This window comes from Hyperolius riggenbachi, chromosome 3 (genome assembly GCF_040937935.1).
Source record: "Hyperolius riggenbachi isolate aHypRig1 chromosome 3, aHypRig1.pri, whole genome shotgun sequence".
NCBI lineage: Eukaryota > Metazoa > Chordata > Amphibia > Anura > Hyperoliidae > Hyperolius > Hyperolius riggenbachi.
This window is the reverse complement of record NC_090648.1, coordinates 49,905,705-49,925,746: the sequence shown is the minus strand read 5'-3', so window position 1 is coordinate 49,925,746 and position 20,042 is coordinate 49,905,705. Positions and strand designations below refer to the sequence as shown.

Genomic DNA, 20,042 nt, shown 5'->3' with positions numbered 1-20,042 from the left:
ATCGGTGGTAGCATGTAGTGCAGTAATTGAAATCTATGCCCTGGTAGTGATAACAGGTCCCAAACAGGGTATAGATTTCAATTACCAACATCCGGAAAGGATTAAGTTAGTTTGTTGAAAAACAATAATTTATAACATAGGTAAGAATCACAGAAGCTACTAGTGGTGCAATAAGTTGAATTTTTTTTTTTTTTGAGAAAGTACAGGGAACAATTTTACAAACAAATATACATCTTTATAAATGATTATTTGTTAAAGGACTACTGTAGGGGGGTTGGGGGAAACTGAGTTGAACTTACCCAGGGCTTATAATGGTCCCCCACAGACGTCCTGTGCCAGCACAGCCACTCACTGATGCTCTGGCCCCGCCTCTGGTTCACTTCTGGAATTTCCGACTTTAAAGGAAAACCACTGCGCCTTAGCAGCCACAACCTCCCTCCCGCTGACGTCACCAGGAGTGTATTGCGCAGGCCCCGTATGGTCTGTTCCTGCATAGTACGCTCCTGGTGACATCAATCGGAGCGAGGACACAACCGTGCAGGCACAGTGGTTTTCCGACTTTAAGTCGGAAGTTCCAGAAGTGAACCAGCGGCAAGATCGGAGCATTGGCGAGTGGCTGAGCGGGCACAGGACGTCTGCGGGGGACCATTATAAGCCCCGGGTAAGTTCAACTCATTTTCCCCTGACCCCCTACAGTCGTCCTTTAAATAATGTGTTATTGTAAAATATACAGTTGGTATGGAAATGAAAGCTAAATATAACAAGCGATATAGTTGTTTTATTTTTACGCAGCATACTTTTATGAACAATATAGATATTTTCTATTTATGGGGCACCCTTTTTATACACCCATAGAAAAAAGATTTGTATTGATGTGAATGGGGCGCCCTTTCTTATAGGCATCATTATTACATTCTACCCTTGAAATCCCTGTCAGTTCAGGTCTACTTTAAGATATCCTCCTTTCCTGTTTTGTTGATTTCCTATCTGAGAGACCTCTCAGCTCTTTCCCTCCCTCCTGAAGGTAGTGGACCATTAGATTAATAAAAAGAGTGTCAGATGCAGCTAATGTGATTTACATAATTTGCATGGCGACCCCCATGACACGGAGACAACACACTAGCTGAGCTCTGTAAGCCAGTCATTAGCTAATTTGATTGGCTCCTGGCAGTGTGTGAGCCAATCACAATGATTACAGCAGAAAAAGTAAACAAAAAAAAGGCGCTGATCCTAAAGGGGCAAGAGCCAGCTTGTTCCGAAAGGGTTAATAAAGAATGTAAAGCTAGGGTAATGGAGAGAGAACAGTTCAGCAATTCAGTAAATAATTGTGACAGACACTACCTCAGCGATTGTATTGAGCTTACAATAACTGTAGAGGTTCAGGAAATTCCGGTGATAGAGCTACATACAGGGGACTCCGTATCTCACCTCTGCATCAAAAATAGAGAAAACTGGTTTAAACACAGTTGCCTTTTAAACATTCAGGTCTCCATATTTTCTTGTTTCAGATGTGACACCTCCTCCTGTTTATCCAACCACACCAGTCATTTGTCTGGGTGAAAACTGTACAACCATCAGCAATTCAACATCAACAACCACAGCACCGACCTCTGGTAAAGCTTTATTAACCCCCCTGGTGTTATGATTCTTTCCGGATTTTAAAACAGTAAATAGAGAATTATATATATTATTATATTATTATTTTGAGGGGTTAACCTACCCATGTTGCCCCCTATTACTGATGCGCTAAGTCTCCTGATATTTACAAGATCTGGCTATGTACAGATGGTTTCCCTTCTCACCTCTGCATTCAGAAATAGAGAAAACTGGTTTGGACTGTGGACACAGTTTTTATAACACTCAGGTCTCCACATTTTCTTGTTTCAGCTGTGACACCTCCTCCTGTTAATTCAACTACCCCAGTTTCTTGTCCTGGTGGAGACTGTACGACCATCAGCACTTCAACATCAACAACCACAACAGCAACCACCTCTGGTAAAGATTTAATCTTGTAGAAGAATACCAGCCATTGTTGTATATGTTAAGGCCAGGTGGCCACTTTGGGATCTGGCCAACCAATACCCAAAGTGCTGTGCACAGCTTTCAGTGGCATCTTAGTGCCTTCCCGTGGGGTGGATAAATGCACTAACAGTGTATGAAGTTATGAACAGATGCAGCTCCATGGGCACAGCTTCAGGCAGAGAACATCATGGCACAGTAATGACTGGGGAGGTGACAGTAAGCAGCCCAGGTGTCCCCAATGTAGGACAATGCCATTACCTTGCACAGGCATCTCCAACTTCTTTGGGCAGGTAGCTTCTTTGGGCAGACAGCTCTATTGGGCATGGCATCGAAAGATAGCCTACATTATAGCAAGCTGTAGCTTCGGGACTTGGCTGTCCAGATCTGGTCATGTTGCATTATGCTGGCCATAGTCCAAAAGGAAGCTTTTCTTCTTGTTCTGGTTGTATCAGCTGGCTATTTCACGTGTTTGCTGCCCAGATCACAAAGTGGCCAGACTTTGGGTTCTAGCTGTAACATACACACATTTTATTTCAGTGCTTCCGAATCCTGTCCTCAAAGTCTACCAACAGTACATGTTTTTCAGGAAACAACATATAATCACAGGTGGGATATTTAGTGTCTCAGCAGAGCTGATAGTTAAGTACCTCTGTTGATTTCCATAAAACTTGAAGTATTTGTGGTAATTGAGGATAGGGCTTGGAAGCCCTGTTCCATTTGGCAACGGTGAGACTTATTTACTCCTGCAGTAGCTACGTGGTAAACTCCTCTTGCTTACTAGAACATTGTGTACATGTTGGCACTGCAGTCTTTTAATTTACTGTACCTCAATTGGGTAAGGGATCTGAAAAGGACTTATTATACATTAGAGTATGGATACTTTTATGGTTATCCCCATATCCCTGCCATGAACTTTATCAATCTCTCTTTATAATGTAATGGCATAGACTTTTTTTTTAAATTCAGCCACTGTAAGACTACAATGCATTGTTAAAATCATTTACATTTTAGAGAAAATGCTACATATTAACCATTTCAGCCCGCGGGGATTTTTCACCTTATGCATCAGAGCAATTTTCACCTCCCATTCATTCGCTAATAACTTTATCACTACTTATCACAATTTATTGATCTATATCTTGTTTTTTTTGGCCACTAATTAGGCTTTCTTTGGGTGGTACATTTTGCTAAGGGCCACTTTACTGTAAATGCATTTTAACAGGATTAATAAGAAAAAATGGAACAAATTCATTATTTCTCAGGTTTCGGCCATTATAGCTTCAAAATAATCCACGCTACCAAAATTAAAACCTATGTATTTTATTTGCCCGTTTGTCTCGATTATTATACCATTTAAATTTTGTCCCTATCACAATGTATGGCGAGAAAATTTTATTTGGAAATAAAGGTGCATTGTTTCCGTTTTGCGTCCATCACTATTTACAAGCTTATAATTTAAAAAAATGTTTGTAGAATACCCCCTTAAAATGCATATTTAAAAAGTTCAGACCCTTAGGGCCTGTTCAGACTATGCGCGTTCCTAGACGTTTTCAGGGAACGTGTCTGGGTACCAAAAACGCATAGGAACGGCTCCTAATGCTTTTGAATGGGCTAGTTCACATGTATGCGTATGAGACGCATACGTTTCTCATCCGCATTGCTGCATGCAGTTCTGTGCGTCACGCATAGAAACGGACGCAATGAAAGTCTATGGACGCGTATCAAAAACGCGTACTATTGCGTTTTTAGCGTCCGTTTTCCTCTGCGGTTCCCATAATTCTTTTTTTCCCCTGGGTCACGTGTGTGTGCAAAACGCAATAGAATACGCATTAGAATGCAAGAAAAACGCATGCGTTTTTCAACTTGCGTTTCTTTGATTTTAAATGCATTCTTCATACGCAGATAGTCTGAACAGGCCCTTAGGTAACTATTTCTGTCTTTTTTATTTTTTTTAATTGTCATTTTTTTTTCTATTAAAAATTTTATTTGGGTAATATTTTGGTGTGGGACATAAATAGTTAATTTTTAATGGTGTTATATGTGTAAACTGTATTGTAATAAATGTGTAGCTGTAGTTTTACTATTTGGCCACAAGATGGCCACCTTCATTTTTGTTTTCCCTCCCTGTACTTCTCGCTAAGCGGAAGTACAAGGGGGATGCGGAAATCTTTCCGGGCAGAAGAACTGAAGCCTCACGGGTGAGCGCTTCGATTTTTCTGCGGGGGGCAGGGATCGGTGATCAGGAACCATGTTCCCTTTCACTGATCCCAGGGCTACCGGAGGACACCATGGGGACACGGGGGCGTGCCCGCGATTGCACGCGGGAGCACGTGGGAGCGCGCCGAATCGCGGGATCGCAGCTCAGCAGCCGCCCGGACGTGAGCGTCGCGTCCGGGAGGCAGAAATGGTTAAAGAAGGAGGAGGGCAATATAAATCAGTGCCATAAATAACCTAGGCAGTCACTTTTGTGATTTGGAGTTCTGAAAGTGCTTTTGCATACTAGGGGCTTGATTCACAAAGCGGTGCAAACACTTTACGCCTGTGAAAACCCCTTTATCACGCCTAAACTCAGTTTAGGCATGATAAGAAGAAACTCGCTGGAATTTTCCGCGCGCAAAGTTTTGCGCGCGCAACCGCGCACGCGCGCGCGCAGCGGCCCCCGCTTCGCGCGAAGCTCCCATTAAGCCCTATGGGACTTTGCGCGCGCGCGTACGCGTGGAAACTTCACGCGAGTTAGAGCACAAAGCGGTGATAACTTTGCTGGTGCAAAGGTTATCACGCCTAAAGTCTTTTAGGCGTGATAACTGAGTTATCACCGCTTTGTGAATCAGGCCCTATGTCCGCAACTTTGAAGATTGGTGATTGAAAAATTAAAGTGAATTTGTTCATATAAAACGCTGTGTGTTCTCTAGTGGAATTGTTTGATGACATAAATAACCTGTTTTAAAAATCAATTTTAGTGTCCTCACAATTATTACAAATTTAACTTGCTGCCCAATTTCCTTGTTGTGTTTAATATACTCTGCTGGCTTGGTGGGGTGTAGATATGCATGCTTATTTTGAAACCCTGAGAATTTTAAATTTAGCATTAAAAGATTACAGTCTGCAAAATTGGTTAGGGAATTGAACTGAAAGAGGCAATGAAACCAACGATTAGACTTTATCCCAATTAGTAGCTGATACCCCCTTTTATCCATGAAAAATATTTACCTTTTCTCAAATAAATCATTGGAAAGGAGGTGAAACTCCTCCCACAGTGTGATGTCATGGCCATGGTCCTGACACTTTGCTGTCTGTGAACCTCGTTGCATTGTGGGAAATAACAACTTTTTCCAACTGCCAAGCAAGCAGTATCTTCCTCTCTGCATAGAGCTCTCAGTAACAAACATTCCATAGAGATCACCTGGCAAAACTAAACATGTCACCACCTGTGATATATTAGACTGTAAATCAGGGTGAGAAAATATTTTACAATGGGCAAACACTGACTAAATAATCTATAAATTAATATTGTAAAAATAAGACATTTTATTCATTACATTATTTTCACTACAGTTCCCCTTTAAGTATAGCTTCCCTGCAAGTTTATGTTTTATTTATTTTATTTTAAAACAGACACTTACCTAAGTAGTGATAAGTTTCTGAAAGCTCCAGATGCTTCCCAGATCTTCACCCGATCCCATCACTGCTGTCCGGAATCCTTATTCACGGACATTCTCCTGTCTGCATGTGAGCTTGGCCATATAAAGTCTGTATTAGTACAGGCCTCGCCATCCCAGTAGAACTAGGCTGCTTGTGCATAACTTTCATTCTTTACTAATTGTTCCCAGCCCTACTTGTGCATGCACAGTATTGCTGTGCCCATACACAGATAGGAGCTGGGCCATGAGATTGACATTCAACAATTTTGTGGAATTTGTTTAGAAGAAACCAGCACTGGAATGGTTGGGGGAATTTGCAGAAGCTTCAGTCTACTGAGGTATACAGTTTTCACCTTTTACATGACTTCAGGTACACTTTAATACACAATTATTCCGGAAAGGACTGCCCTCTGGAATAATGATCTTGGCATAGCTCATATTCTCTTCTTCAACATTTTCTATTTACAGAAAAACCATCTACTACTCCATCTCCTTGTGCTGGAGGAGGTGATCCGAAGGACTGCACAACAGGTGAGGGTGAGGTCCAGGCAAACACTATGTAAACAAAGAAAAGAAAAACTAGTTTCCTAAGGCCGGTTTCACACATGGGTCCATATACAATTCACTCTTTCTCCTGAGTTATCTCCTAGGAGATAATTCTCATATTCTTTTTACAATAACTTTTAATCATTTTAGAATGGGAAATGTACCCAAAAGTAGGTGAAAAGTTACTATAAAAATTATTGTGTGTATTTTCTTGCTTGCTGGTGACATAAAAGGCTTTTTATGACAAGATGTGTAAATATGACCTAGGAGAAAACTCAGGAGAGAAAGTGAATTGCATATGGGCCCTGGTGTGGTGCCATTGTCCTGCAGCAGGTGATCCTTCCTGTTGCAGGACAATAGCACTGCACCATATCATGTTTAAATAACTCTGCAGCAGAGTGCACAGAGAGTGTGATTTGTGAAGCTCTGCCCTCCACTCAGTGATGTGCTTCCTGCCTGACAGGAAGTATTTTGAACAATCAACACATGCGTGTGGCACTGCTACCACAAAACTGTAAATATATTCTTAAAGAGACTCTGTAACAAAATGTTCAGCCTTATTTCTTCTATCCTATAAGTTCCTATACCTGTTCTAATGTGGTCTGGCTTACTGCAGCCTTTTCTAGTTGCACTGTCCCTGTAATAAATCTAATCTTATTTTCTTTGTCAAGCTTTGTCGGCCCAGAGAGGAATGTGCTTCCTCTGCTGTGATAGGGAGAAGTTATGCACACCTCCTCCATGCTCCCTGCAGGCTCTGAGTGTGTGTGTGCTTTGTTTAACCCTCACAGACAGGTCTCTGCTCTCAGTTTTCTGAGTTTGTGAGGCTGAGGGGGGAAGGAGCTGCTGCCTGTCACCTGCTAATCCCAGACTGGAGTGCAGATAATTCACAATGTAATAAAAACTTGTAGTATACTGTAACATGATATATATATATTATTGCAACAAGGGTGTGTGCATCAAACACCAAGTGAACCCTTATATACCTGGCTTAGCAGATAAGGCCTAATTGGCTAATTCATGAGGCATAGCTCAAAGCAAATCTGCATTCGCGTTCACATGCCAGGATATGCAGGGTTTTGCCAACTAACTCACCGCAACATTTTTGCCCTGCGGGGGGATTAGTTCATGCAACATTTAGCACTTATCCAGGATCGCCACGTGGAGGCCCCCCAGGATCCGCGAACGAATCCCCCGCAGGGCAAAAATGTTGCGGTGTGTTAGTTGGCAAAACCCTGCCTATCCTGGCATGCGAAAGCAAATGCAGACTTGCTTGAGCTATGCCTCATGAATAAGCCAATTAGGCCTTATCTGCTAAGCCTGGTATGTAAGGGTTCACTTGGTGCTTGATGCACACACCTATACACAAACTTCACTTCCTGGTTAGCGACCATGTTTTTTGTTTGTAAACACTGCCTAAAACTGGCAATTAAAAGCTAGGATTGCGGTGGGGAGCCGTAGAAACGGCAAAGAGTGACCCAGGATATCACAGTGACTCGATTGGTATGTTTTTTATTGTACAAATCGGACAGTACAGATTCTCTTTAAAGGACATCTGAGGTGAAAATAAACGGATGAGAAAAACAATTGTATCTATCCTCAGTCCCCTAAAAATGACTTTTTTAGATTTCCCACAGTTTTATTTTATATTTAAATTTAGTTTTTAAGTTTTTACTGTTTCATTTTCTCTGCTCAATGACACCTTTATTGAAGTATGCTAGAGCTCAAATCTATGAATTATTGACCCTTTTTTATATCTTTCCAGCTCAGGGAAGCCAGTTACTGACAGAAAAGTGTTTTATGGCTGTAATTACTTATCACTGAGGGTTATGCTATAGTCTGACCCAGTCCAGATACAGACAGAAACTGTCACTTGCATATCTAATGTTTAACTCTTTCAGGCAGAGAAAGAAAAAAAATGAACACAGCCTAGCTATTTGTGTGCTAGGCACTGTACATACACATGTCTATCTCATCATGTCACATGTCACCTCGGGTGTCCTTTAAGGTGTTTATTTACTCCAATGCAATTGTGTGCTAATCATACCACTCTTCAACGCACTGCATTCTGCATTACCTGTGCGTCTCGGAAGCACTTCTGTTGCATCACATCACAGTGCAGGAAGTGTGGCCAACTGTGAAGGGGGAGCAGCTAAGGAATGTACCGTGATGCACTAAAAAAGGGTAAACGTGAAAGAGGCCTAAAAAAGGGTGCCTGAATATGAACATTTTTTCTTCTAGAAAAACAGTTGTGGCTCTATGCATCTTGCTTACCAAGCCTCTACGACCACTCAATGTAATCAGTAAATTCAATAACTAGTGATGATGAATATTTAATTTTAATATTTGGAAAGTGGGAAATCTGGTACTGTGGAAGTGAACTTGGGAGGGCCGGTTTTTAGTATTAGTGGTTAGATGATTCTTTTAAGGGGCAGCCTAGCCAGGCCCCTTTATGGAATGCAGCACTGTGCACTATGATGAAGCATTATTTCAAGAGGGTGTGGGGGGGGGGATGCAAAAAAAAAATAATCACAATGTAGGTCATATAACTTCACAAAAAACTTCACAAAGTACAAATAAAGACAATAATCTCCGTTTAACCAATGGAAAGTGGCTATAATCACAGCTGCAAAGCTTCCAGAATACCGTTACGAGATGATTGTATCAAGTATTAATTGTAACAGGTATGATATCAATAAAAATGAGTCTCCCTCTCTCTCTCTTATTACAGCTAAGTCAATTCTAATGGCTCAAGTAAGAATTACGGTCAATGAGAATTTTTCAGAGGAGCTCCTGGACAAAAACTCACAAAAGTACAAAGATTTTGAAAATAATTTTCTGATGGAGGTAAATTAATAACTGTCTTACAACTGTTGGCTTTATTGCTGTTAATTAGTTTACTGTATGGATTTTTTTTCTTTCTTTCTTTACACAAAATAGGTCAAGTCGAACCGTTGCAACTCGACGCAATATTTCTTTCTTCTATTAAAGGAATACTATCGATTAAAGCATTGGTTTTTTTTAAATGCTATATGTTAGGGCACATATTACCACAAGTACTAGGAGCAGTTTCCTTCCTCACACATCTCCACCTCTGCTGTAAAATCCTTTGTCAGTTTTAGATACAAAAGGGACAGCTCTTAAACGGCTAGACCAGTGATGGCTAACCTTGGCACTCCAGCTGTGACAAAACTACAAATCCCATCATGCCTCTGCCTCTCCGAGTTATGCGTAGAGCTGTCAGATTATTGCAATGCCTCATGGGACTTGTAGTTCCACCACAGCTGGAGTGCCAAGGTTAGCCATTACTGGGCTAGACCATGCTCCTGCACAGGGGGGTTGCTATCAACTCCTCAGTGTAAAGTTGAATAATCACCTTGCTGAAATAATCTTATTCAGATGGTGGTAAGGGGTTAAAGATTCCAAAAATGTGTGTTCCTTGTCTTCTGTTCTCTGACTGATAAAAGTTGTTTTAATTGATAGTGTTCCTTTAAGTAATATTTGTTTTCCCCAAGAAGCACGGTTTAGGATTGAGAACGAGGAGGACTAAATTGGCCAAAGATATAGATGTGCATAAACCCCTACAATGAATCTGTAACATAAGATTAGGGCGCCTGGAAATTTGGAGCACCGGGAAATTGCCGATGGTAGAATGTCACTAACATTTAGATATTTTGTTTTACAATGATCATTCTGATACAATATTGGTAATTGCTGCAGATATTTTACTACAGCTAAACCTAACCCTACTCTTACAAAGAACCCTCCCCCCTCTAATGCCTAGCCCTTAACCCCTCCATGCCTGTGCCCCCCTTTCTGACTCCTAATCTTAACCCCCCCTTCCTGATGCCTAACTGTTCCCCCCACACTACAAATTTACCCCCCCCCCAAAAAAAAAATTGCCAGCGTCACAGCGTCACTGCTGCCATGGCAACAGGCGTACATCCAATGGCAGCCGCATTTCTGTTCAGAGCGGCGGGCGGGCTGCCATGGTAACGCGTAATGCGGAAGTGACGTACACGTGAACCCGGAAGTGCTCCGGCGGGTCACACGGCGATGTCATGCGGAGCATGAACATATGCTATACAGGGCACCTGCACGCCTGGTATCCGAACGCATGGGAGGCGAATGGGGTCCTGGAAACAGGTTTGTAGCAAACATACAGACACACCCATAGCGTGTGTACCTAATGTGTCTCCAGTATTTAAACATGCACCAGACGAGGTGCCTCAGCTCTGATTTGGACTATTGCGGGGGGACACTTTGTTGGTGGGGGTGGCACCGTTCATTGTATATATGTATAGCACTCTGTGAAAAAGCCGTTTAGGTGAAACATGTTGAGACTCATTATACAAGCACCTTGTAAATAGGCACCCTCACTTTATATATGCTCCTCTGCTGCTTTGGGTTTAGTATGTACATGAATTTATGGCTTCTCTGGTAGCATATGCTGACTAGCTAATCAGGGCAGCCAGTACAACTACCCATTAGCTTGCTTAACAGGTTCTTTTGACTGAATGGAATAGCTACACCTCACCTGACTGGATGTAGGGGATGAGCAAGGACCTCCATTCATGTTTATGTTGAGACCTCTACATTGAGGTTGTAGTAGTATATGAGTACATTGGAACCTGTGCAAGTGATAGTATATTACCGATCCAGCACCCTGAACTACTAATTTTACGTCTAGTTTATTGCTTGTTTTAGATGTACCCACAGGTCTGGTCCTAAGGACTAAGTGTATGATTCATTTCCCTGGTATTCTCTCGGACAGTGCAAAATGTACCACCCAAAGAAAGCCTAAATGTTGGGCGAAAAAACAAAATATAAATAATTTCATTGTGATGATAAGTAGTGATAAAGTTATTGGCGAATGAATGGGAGATGAAAGTTGCTTGGATGCATAAGGTGAAACGACGCTGAAGGCTGAAGTGGTTAGCTTCATATTAAATTAATAATTGATATAAGTATGCAAATTGTATAACTCATGTCGTTGTTATTATTATTAATCTATATAAATATATATATATATATATATATATATATATATATATATATATATATATATATATATATATATATATATATATATATATACATACATACATACCCTCTTTCCCTGAAAATAAGACCTACCCTGAAAATAAGCCCTAGCTAGAATTTTGAGCATGCTTGAAATATAAGCCCTACCCCGAAAATAAGCCCTAGCGGAAGTTAAAGAGGAGGAAGAGGCAGCCATTAAGTGGGGACACAATGGTGCAGTGCCAATTGGGCACTGATCCTGTCATCCCAGCACACAGCAAGGTTATCAGCTGTGTGCAGGGATGACAGGGCAGGTGCCTAATCCGTACACAGCATACTTTTAAATCCATGAAAATCACAGTACAACGGAACATGAAATGTGTTGCTGAGAGACACTACCTAATAGAAGTATATGACATCCCCTGAAAATAAGCCCTAGCACATCTTTAAAAGCAAAAATTAATATAAGACACTGTCTTATTTTCGGGAAAGACGGTATATATATATATATATATATATATATATATATATATATATATATATATATATATGTACTGTATATACATGGAATGTTCCTTGAATCCAGAATATGTTTTCAGGGGTCTTCAAAATCCTTTATCCTTTTTCTGTCCTTCAGATAAAAAAGCTTTATGAAAAAGTAGCAGAAGTTACTGATGTCAAGATCCAGTCTATGAGGTAAATGTTCGACCTTTCGTACACACACACAGGAAAACAGGACTATGGTTGTAGATCTTCAAGGATTTTTGTCCAATGAACATAAGCACCTTTCCTGTTATGTTATCACATGGCTGCACTGTTACCTAAAATTGGCTACATGGCTTTCTTTAAAATATTATAATAATAATACATTTTTAATGCAATGCACAAAAGGAACTTATCACTTCACCAATGAGCCAAGGAGTAAAGCATATCAGGTAAGAACATGAAAGATGACCGTGTCATCATGTAGATGACGCGTACCCTCGTTCGCGTCATTGCGGTACTTCTGCGCCCTCTTGACGCGACTTCAAATGTAAACAGGAAGTGCGTCAAGAGAGGGCGGAAGCACCAGATGGTACTAGTGCCCAAGAACTCCGGCTTCCCTCTTCCTGCCCTCCTCCTCCTCAGGTACTTTTGGGCACTTAAATTTAATTATAGGGTACCGGCAGAAGGGAGAGCTTAGCGGGGAGGGGTGGAGGCATTTCCGACCCCCCCCCCCCCCCCGCGTTCGGGGCATGCTCTCCTTTTATGCTGGGACCCTATAGGGGCCCCAAAGGGACATGTTCGGGTTGGGTTCGAGGTTCGGCTCGAACATGCCGAACATCAGGGGCATGTTCGGCCGAACCACACCGAACTCGAACATCCAGATGTTCGCCCAACACTAGTTATAAGTATAGTTTAAAGGGAGCATGTACTTGTAGCCTTGATATGGTAAATAAAAACAACTTAAAAATAAATGCTGCAAGAATACGTGTTAAACTGTGCTAGTGTTATATGTTTAAAATGTGTAAATCTGCACTTCTTGATTTGCACTTTAATCTTGCTAAAAGTTTTAATAGAAAATAAAAATCCAGATAGGCAGGTTCTCTGAGCATTAAACAAGAACTCGGTCTTGGCATGGTCACTGTTCCTGTGGCATTATGGGAAATTGGTAATAGCATGGTCACTGTTCCTGGGCCATTGTGGGAAATTAATAATAGCATGGTCACTGTCCCTGGGGCAATATGTGAAATTGGTAATAGCATTGTCACTATTCCTAGGGCATTATAGGAGATTGGCAACAGCATGGTCACAGTTCCTGGAGTATTATAAGAGCTTGGTAATAGCATGGTCACTGTTCCTGTGGCATTATGGGAAATTGGTAATAGCATGGTCACTGTTCCTGTGGCATTATGGGAAATTGGTAATAGCATGGTCACTGTTCCTGGGCCATTGTGGGAAATTAATAATAGCATGGTCACTGTTTCTGGGGCATTATATGAGCTTGGTAATTTCATGGTCACTGTTCCTGGGGCAATATGTTAAATTGGTAATAGCATTGCCACTATTCCTAGGGCATTATAGGAGCTTGGCAACAGCATGGTCACAGTTCCTGGAGTATTATAAGAGTTTGTTAATAGCATGGTCACTGTTCCTGTGGCATTATGGGATATTGGTAATAGCATGGTCACTGTTCCTGGGGCATTACAGGAGCTTGGTAATAGCATGGTCACTGTTTCTGGGGCATTATGTGAGCATGGTAATGGCATGGTCACTGTTTCTGGGGCATTATACAAACTTGGTATGGCACAGGCATGGTCGGAAGAGCCAATTTCCGATTCCGCGATAATTCCGCATACCGCCATAACAAAATTCCGCTACATTCCGGTGGAATTCCGCTACATTCCGCGGTATTCCGCCACGTGCACTTTCCGTGTTTTTAAACGGATTTCTGTAAATTTAGGAGGAATTACTCAATCGCTCATTTGAAATATCGTTTTTGTATCTGAAATGTAAGATGATCATCAATATTGTTGATAACAGTCTATTGTTAATAAAGTTGATTTGTATTTTGTAAATTTGGATAAAAAAAATGTTGAAACCGTTATTTTAGCTCGGTAACTTTCCGCTGATTATGATTGGTCATCTCATTCCGCATCTCCTGATTGGTCAATTCATTCCGATTCCGATTTTGCCGGAATTCCGAATTCCGGATTGCAATTTCCGAATTCCGCGAAACCCTTTCGGAAACCCCAATTCCGGTGGAATTTCGGAATTTTAGCTTCCGCGGAATTCGGAAGCCCATGCCTGGTATGGCATTGTTACTGTTCCCTGGGCATTGTAGGAGCTTGGTAAAGGGGCATTTGCCACTGTTCCTGGGGCATAATAGTATAGGAGATCAGTAACTCTGTAAGCCTTTTGGATTGCAGGAACCTATTAGGACTTACCAATTGAGCCTGATAATATAAATAGATTATGCTTTTTTCACTGTCCAGGTCACTCCTTCCTCAAGGTTTCTTTCTTTATCACATTTTGTGAGGGAACATCCATAGAAGCCTTAAAAATCTCCTGGAACATCTAATTGGCCCTGCACTAAGGACACAACAATCTGGATCAGTAACAGGGATCGTGTGTCAATTCCTGTACAGCTTCTGTAACAGTGGTAAAAAGTCAAATTACTGACACCATTGGGCTCACAGCACTCAGTAAGGGCCCATTTCCACTACACACATTGCAATGTGGAAACCGCACCACATCACAACGCAAAGAAACTGCAACCAATTCACATTAATGGAGTAATTTCATTTGACGTGAATTGACTTATGCTATTCGGCACAATGTGACCCAGGGGAAATTAGGAGGTTTTAGCAGCACGCATCCAATTCCCCATAGCAGTTGACCGGAAGCCGCATGACGCCTCATCCAGTTGTACGGAAGACAACAGGAAGTGCCTGTGGGGGGCGCCTCACATCCACAATGCTAGTGGAAATGGGCCCTAACAGAAGACATAGAGAGGAGACCCGGCAAGGTCTTCCCTCCAAAACAGTGGTGCTCATGTATTCATCTGAAGGAGTTTAATTCGGTCATGGTGGTGGAAATTCATATTTCCCAGTCCCAAGCTCACAAGAATGTTTCAACCTGGTGTGTCCTAATATAAATACATTAAGGGTAAGAAGGGATGACTGAACATATTCTTGGAATTAATTTCCCATCAAAATTTTTCATCTTTTACTCCTTAAAGAGTAAAGGGTGGCTGGATAGTGTACGGATTAAGGGCTGTGCCTCTAACACAGGACACCAGAGTTTGAATCTTGGCTCTCCCTGTTCAGTAAGCCAGCACCTATTCATGGAGGAGACCTTGGGCAAGATCAGTGGCGCCCATGGCAAATACTAAAATTGCGCCCCCCAGGCCCCCCCCCCCCCACACACACACACACACACCTACAATCAACAGCATCCTGTCTAACCTTTTTGGACAGGGTAACCCCTTCATGCATTCAGAACACACACGCACACACAATTACTAGAATGTGAAATAAATGAGGCTATCCTTCTGATCCTCTGCCTCTAATACTTTAAGACAGGGAACATACTTGCCTGTTTTCATACGCGTTTTCTGCACAGAAAAACTGAAAACTCATGTTAATCAAGGGCTAGTTCACCTAGTTCACACTTAATGTGTTTTTCTTGCACAGAAAAAAACCTCCTGACATTCTGCATGATAATTCTGCACATTTTGTCAGTTTTCTGTATCAATTACATTAGCTGTTGTGAAAAAAAGCACACGTTTTTCTGCATAGAAACACACTTGGTGTGCAGAAAATGTGCGCAGAAAAAGCCGAGTTGAAAACTGAAAAACCAGTGTGATCCCTGCCATAGACCCTAGTATGCAGATCAAATGTCTATGACACATCTGACAAGATTAGCTGCATGCATGTTTCAGGTGTGTGATTTAGACCCTAGTGACCAGAAGGATCAGCAGGATTTCCATGCAACTGGTATTGTTTAAAAGGAAATACATTTGGCAGCCACCACTCTCATATAAATGAAAGCAATGACACATTTACAGTGATGGTTATAACATAATAAAAGCCTGACAACCTATTAAATATCAGTAGATAGGTACTGAGCTAGAAATATAATGCATTTTAACAACTGAGGTACACTGTACAAGAGAGAGGTTGTTAAATCTAGCCACAGAGATGCCAGCAGCGTAATGGTTAAAGTGCAGAGAGTGCCATAAACAAAAGTAAGTAAACAGCACACTGAGATAAGGCTGAGGAATGTGTGAATGACAGAGCTGAATGGATGTGAGATCTTGTAACCTCCAGACCAGAGGCATCTGCTGCTATCTCAGGGGACTGAGACATTAGGGAGTGAGGGAAAACTTCGGTGCTCACCTCTCAATAGCTTCTAATGTAGATATATGACAAAGGCTGAGAAGGGCAGGCTGCTGGATGATTGTTATTCCCTTAGACTCAGGAATGCTGTCAGCAGCTCTGCGCCCCCCTGATGATTGAAGAGGGAGGTCGCCGGGGGCACGTGCCATGCCTGCATCCCTCCAGATACGCATCTGGGCAAGATTCCCTAACACTCCTACTGCCTATAGAGCGCACCCTAGTGGCTGCAGCTCTGGCGCTTTTAGTCTGCCAGAAGAAAAGCACAATATAAATGTTCTGTGTCATGTCATCATGGTAAAGCGAACCTAAAGTGCAATATAGGTGGCCAGTTTATCTTACCTGGTTCTTCTTCTAGCCCCCTGCAGTCCTTCTAGTCTCTTGCAGTTATTCCACTGTTTTTACTTCAGCCACTGTGCTCCTCTGAATGCTGCTCCTCTGAAAGCTCTTGGTCACGCACCTTCTGATTGTGCTCTGTACTGCTGAAGTACCACTGTGCATGTGCTGAATGCTCCAGGCTCCAAGAGTTCAATTGAGGAGGAGCGCAGCCGGGACCACGCATGTGCAGTAACCTGAGACTGGTCCAGTTGGCCAGCTTTTGGAGGGGTACAGCGGCTGAAGGCAGAAGAGTGGAATGACAGCAAGGGACCAGTAGGACTGCAGGGGGCTGGAAGAAGCCCCAGGTAAGTTAAACTGACCACCTTTATTCCACCTTAGGTTACCTTTAAGAAATCCTTGTAGTGTAAACATTTTGACCACTAAAAACATAGGATGATGTCAAGAGCTTGAATGGAAATTTATCTCTTGTCTTTAGAACTGCCAAAAGTCCCTAATACTGAAAAATCCCTTGAATATGGTGCAAGCAGGACAGACAAATGTGTTACCAACTTCTCCATGCTGAACAATTATTCTACAAAATTCTGCAGCAGACTGTGTACAGCCACAAACAATGATCCCAGTTCAAGTAAGTATCATCAAATTAGAACACATAGAGGCCTATTCTATTTCTTAACTCATTGCCTTATGATAGATCAGTTGATGTTAATGTTGCCTCATACAATGATACAAAATATCCAGTAGCGTGTACAAAACTTGCTTGGGTGATTTATTGCCCACTGAATTACTTACACCCTATCCTATTCCCATTTTATGCAATGTCTCCCATCAAACATGACCGTTATCTTAGACTTGCTGTAGAGCAGGTCTAATGCCCCTAACACATGTTTTCTGCTGCATTAACCTGGCACTGGGATGACTCCTTTACTAAGAAGACCTCTGGAGCTCCCTACAGATCCTTTGCTGCAATCACCAGTCTTGTCATTAACCCACCTCGACTATTTCTGGCAGCTCAGCTGTGCACTCTGGCCCTGCTGCCACCTGCCTACCAGCACGTTCATGAACATTTACCACCCAATCGCTCTGCGCCAGCACTCTGTTGTTCTTTAACTGGTTTTGGACCAATGCAGTTGGAAGCTACAACCAGCAGGTGGTGCTGCCACTCTGACTGGACATAGATTCAGTCTGGACCAATGAGAATCCTCTCTGAGGAGGATTTTCATTTGTTTATTAAACTGATGATGAAGTGTCGGCGAGGAGCGGCGGGGCAGAAGATGTTCCCGATAGTTGCTAGTGCTGCGGGCTTGAGTAGCATTGGGGTTTGTAGTGCTCATCTGAGCTGCTAGAAAAAAACAGCACTGTGAACATGGACTCCAACAGAGCAGTGTATAGCAACAATCAGCAGTGGAAGCCTGCAGCTACTCTTAACCTGAGAAATGCTCTTAAAGGAACACGATCAATTAAAAATACTTTTTTTCATACTCTATATTAGGGTACACATTACACCTAGTGCTAGGGGCACCTTATTTATTCACCCAGTTCTACCTCCCTCTCTCCCTGCTTAAAAATCATCCTTCATTCCTCACACAGCTCACAAATATACTTCACTGTGTCACAGCATGCGGGAGACATGAGGAGGAGGCTGATCTGAGGTGGTAAAAGGTAACTAGATGAGCTGTAATATTGCTAAAATATAACTAGCAGGGGGATGTGTATACACTATTCCTGACTCACTGACTGACTGACTGACTGGCTTGCTTTTGATTAAGGAGAGACTGTTTACAAAGGCATTATCAGAATCTGTACAGAGAACAAAAGACAAGGAACACACATTGTTGGAATCTTTAACCCCTTACCGCCATCTGAATAAGATTCTTTTAGCAAGGTGATTTTTAAACTATACACTGAGGAGTTGATAGCAACCCCCCCTGTGCAGGAACATGGTCTAGCCCTCTAAGATCCCGACACGTTTGTATCTAAAAACTGAGGGAGGATTTTACAGCAGAGAGGCAGAGCTGTGTGAGGAAGGAAACTGCTCCTAGTACTTGTGGTAATGTGTGCCGTAACATACGGCAATTAAAAAAAATATTTAATCAATAGTATTCCTTTAACATTGAGCCATTACATGAGTAAAGCTGGCAATTGTATTTCCCATAATTCTTCTAAATAATAATAATAATAATAATAAACTTTGCTAACATGCAGAAAAGTCTTAGCTGTGTTAAAACATTATTATTTTTTATTATCATTACCATCTATTTTTTATTGCACTGGAATCTTCCACGGTACTTTAAGGAACTAATTATCCTATGCACATTTTCACAGCAATTCTGGCTAAGCTAATCTGGCCATCTTTGCTCGTCACTTGTTGTGACAAGGGCCATTGTATGGTGATTGAAGTTTTACATTCAGTGTTTATTTTACTACAGGTGCAATCTAATCATTGGAAGCAGGATCCTCAGCATGAGATGTCTTCAGAGGAAAACCAACAAAGAAGAGCGGGAGAAGAGAATATTTAGAGAGGTTATTCATTCTCTCAGGGACAATGTAGCACTCAATTTCTGCAATATTAAATTAAGAACATTAACAGTTCAATCAAGCAAATGCTGTGATAGCTGGTCTATGTCTCTGAGATGGAGCTTGTCTATGTCCATAAGGCAACTAAGGCTGGTGTCTATAGCCAGGAAGGTGTCTGGGGAACTGGCTGCCACCTGTCCTGATCCCAATTCCTTCTCATCTTATCTTTTTTTTTATGTTTTATTACTTTTTCAATAAAGAATGACAGCTGAAATGACCTTCACAGTGAAGGTATACTGCAAGTCAAACAGGTATTACATCTTAAACCCCTCCCACCTCCCCCCACCCTCTCCCCAACCTGCCCCCCCCCCCCCCCCCCGGTCACTCCTGCTTAGCTGGAATAAATTCAAGTGAAACATCTCCTAAGACCTAATAATAAAGGTATTATGGCCAATTTCGATGGAGATATGTCAGGTTCTTAATTTTAGCCTGCCCAGAGAGGCAGAAAGGTCCACCTTTGCATACCATGAGGTATATTTGAAGGGCTGTACAAGATGGTGTAGATCCGAATCCGACATTGTGAGCAGTAGGAAGGGTTTCCATCTACTGAAGAATTGTTTTGTTCCTTGGTCCATGTTCATAGTTGCATCCAGTTTTTCCATTAGCATTAGATTACTTAGTTCCTCGTGAACATCCCACAAAGTGGGAGATGTTGAGTATATCCACCTATTGAAGATTGTTTTCCATGCTGCTAACATTGTTATGTGTATAATGTCTTGTGGTTTTTTAGATTGTTCTGATGTGTTTTCTGCAGGGGCGGCATTAAATAAAAGCAGTAAAGGCTCTTTTGTTATGGGACATTTTCCCAACTTACCTGCAAAAATACAGACTGCTTCCCAGAATGTTTGGATTGAGGGGCAGTCCCAAATACAGTGAACCATGTTGGCCTGAGGGTGGTGACATTTGGGGCAATGGTCCAGATACCCCGGTCTTGGAACCGTGTAAATTATATTAAAGGCATATTTTGCCTTATAAATCATCAGCAGGTGTGATTCCCTCCACTTCTCACTTACTACCACCCTTC

General features: G+C 41.9%; 1 protein-coding gene across 1 annotated transcript in view; it reads left to right on the top strand.

Moving 5' to 3' along the window:
- Positions 1 to 18,991, top strand: part of LOC137560956 (integumentary mucin A.1-like) — a 75,752-nt gene extending 56,761 nt beyond the window's left edge. Inside the window, exons 8-14 of the mRNA XM_068272143.1 lie at positions 1,509 to 1,613; positions 1,888 to 1,995; positions 6,132 to 6,194; positions 8,938 to 9,053; positions 11,866 to 11,924; positions 16,920 to 17,069; positions 18,871 to 18,991. Of these exons, the coding sequence (XP_068128244.1) occupies positions 1,509 to 1,613; positions 1,888 to 1,995; positions 6,132 to 6,194; positions 8,938 to 9,053; positions 11,866 to 11,924; positions 16,920 to 16,938 (470 nt within the window). The 3' untranslated portion in view covers positions 16,939 to 17,069; positions 18,871 to 18,991. The remainder of the gene's footprint in view (positions 1 to 1,508; positions 1,614 to 1,887; positions 1,996 to 6,131; positions 6,195 to 8,937; positions 9,054 to 11,865; positions 11,925 to 16,919; positions 17,070 to 18,870) is intronic.
- The last annotated feature ends 1,051 nt before the right edge of the window (positions 18,992 to 20,042 follow it).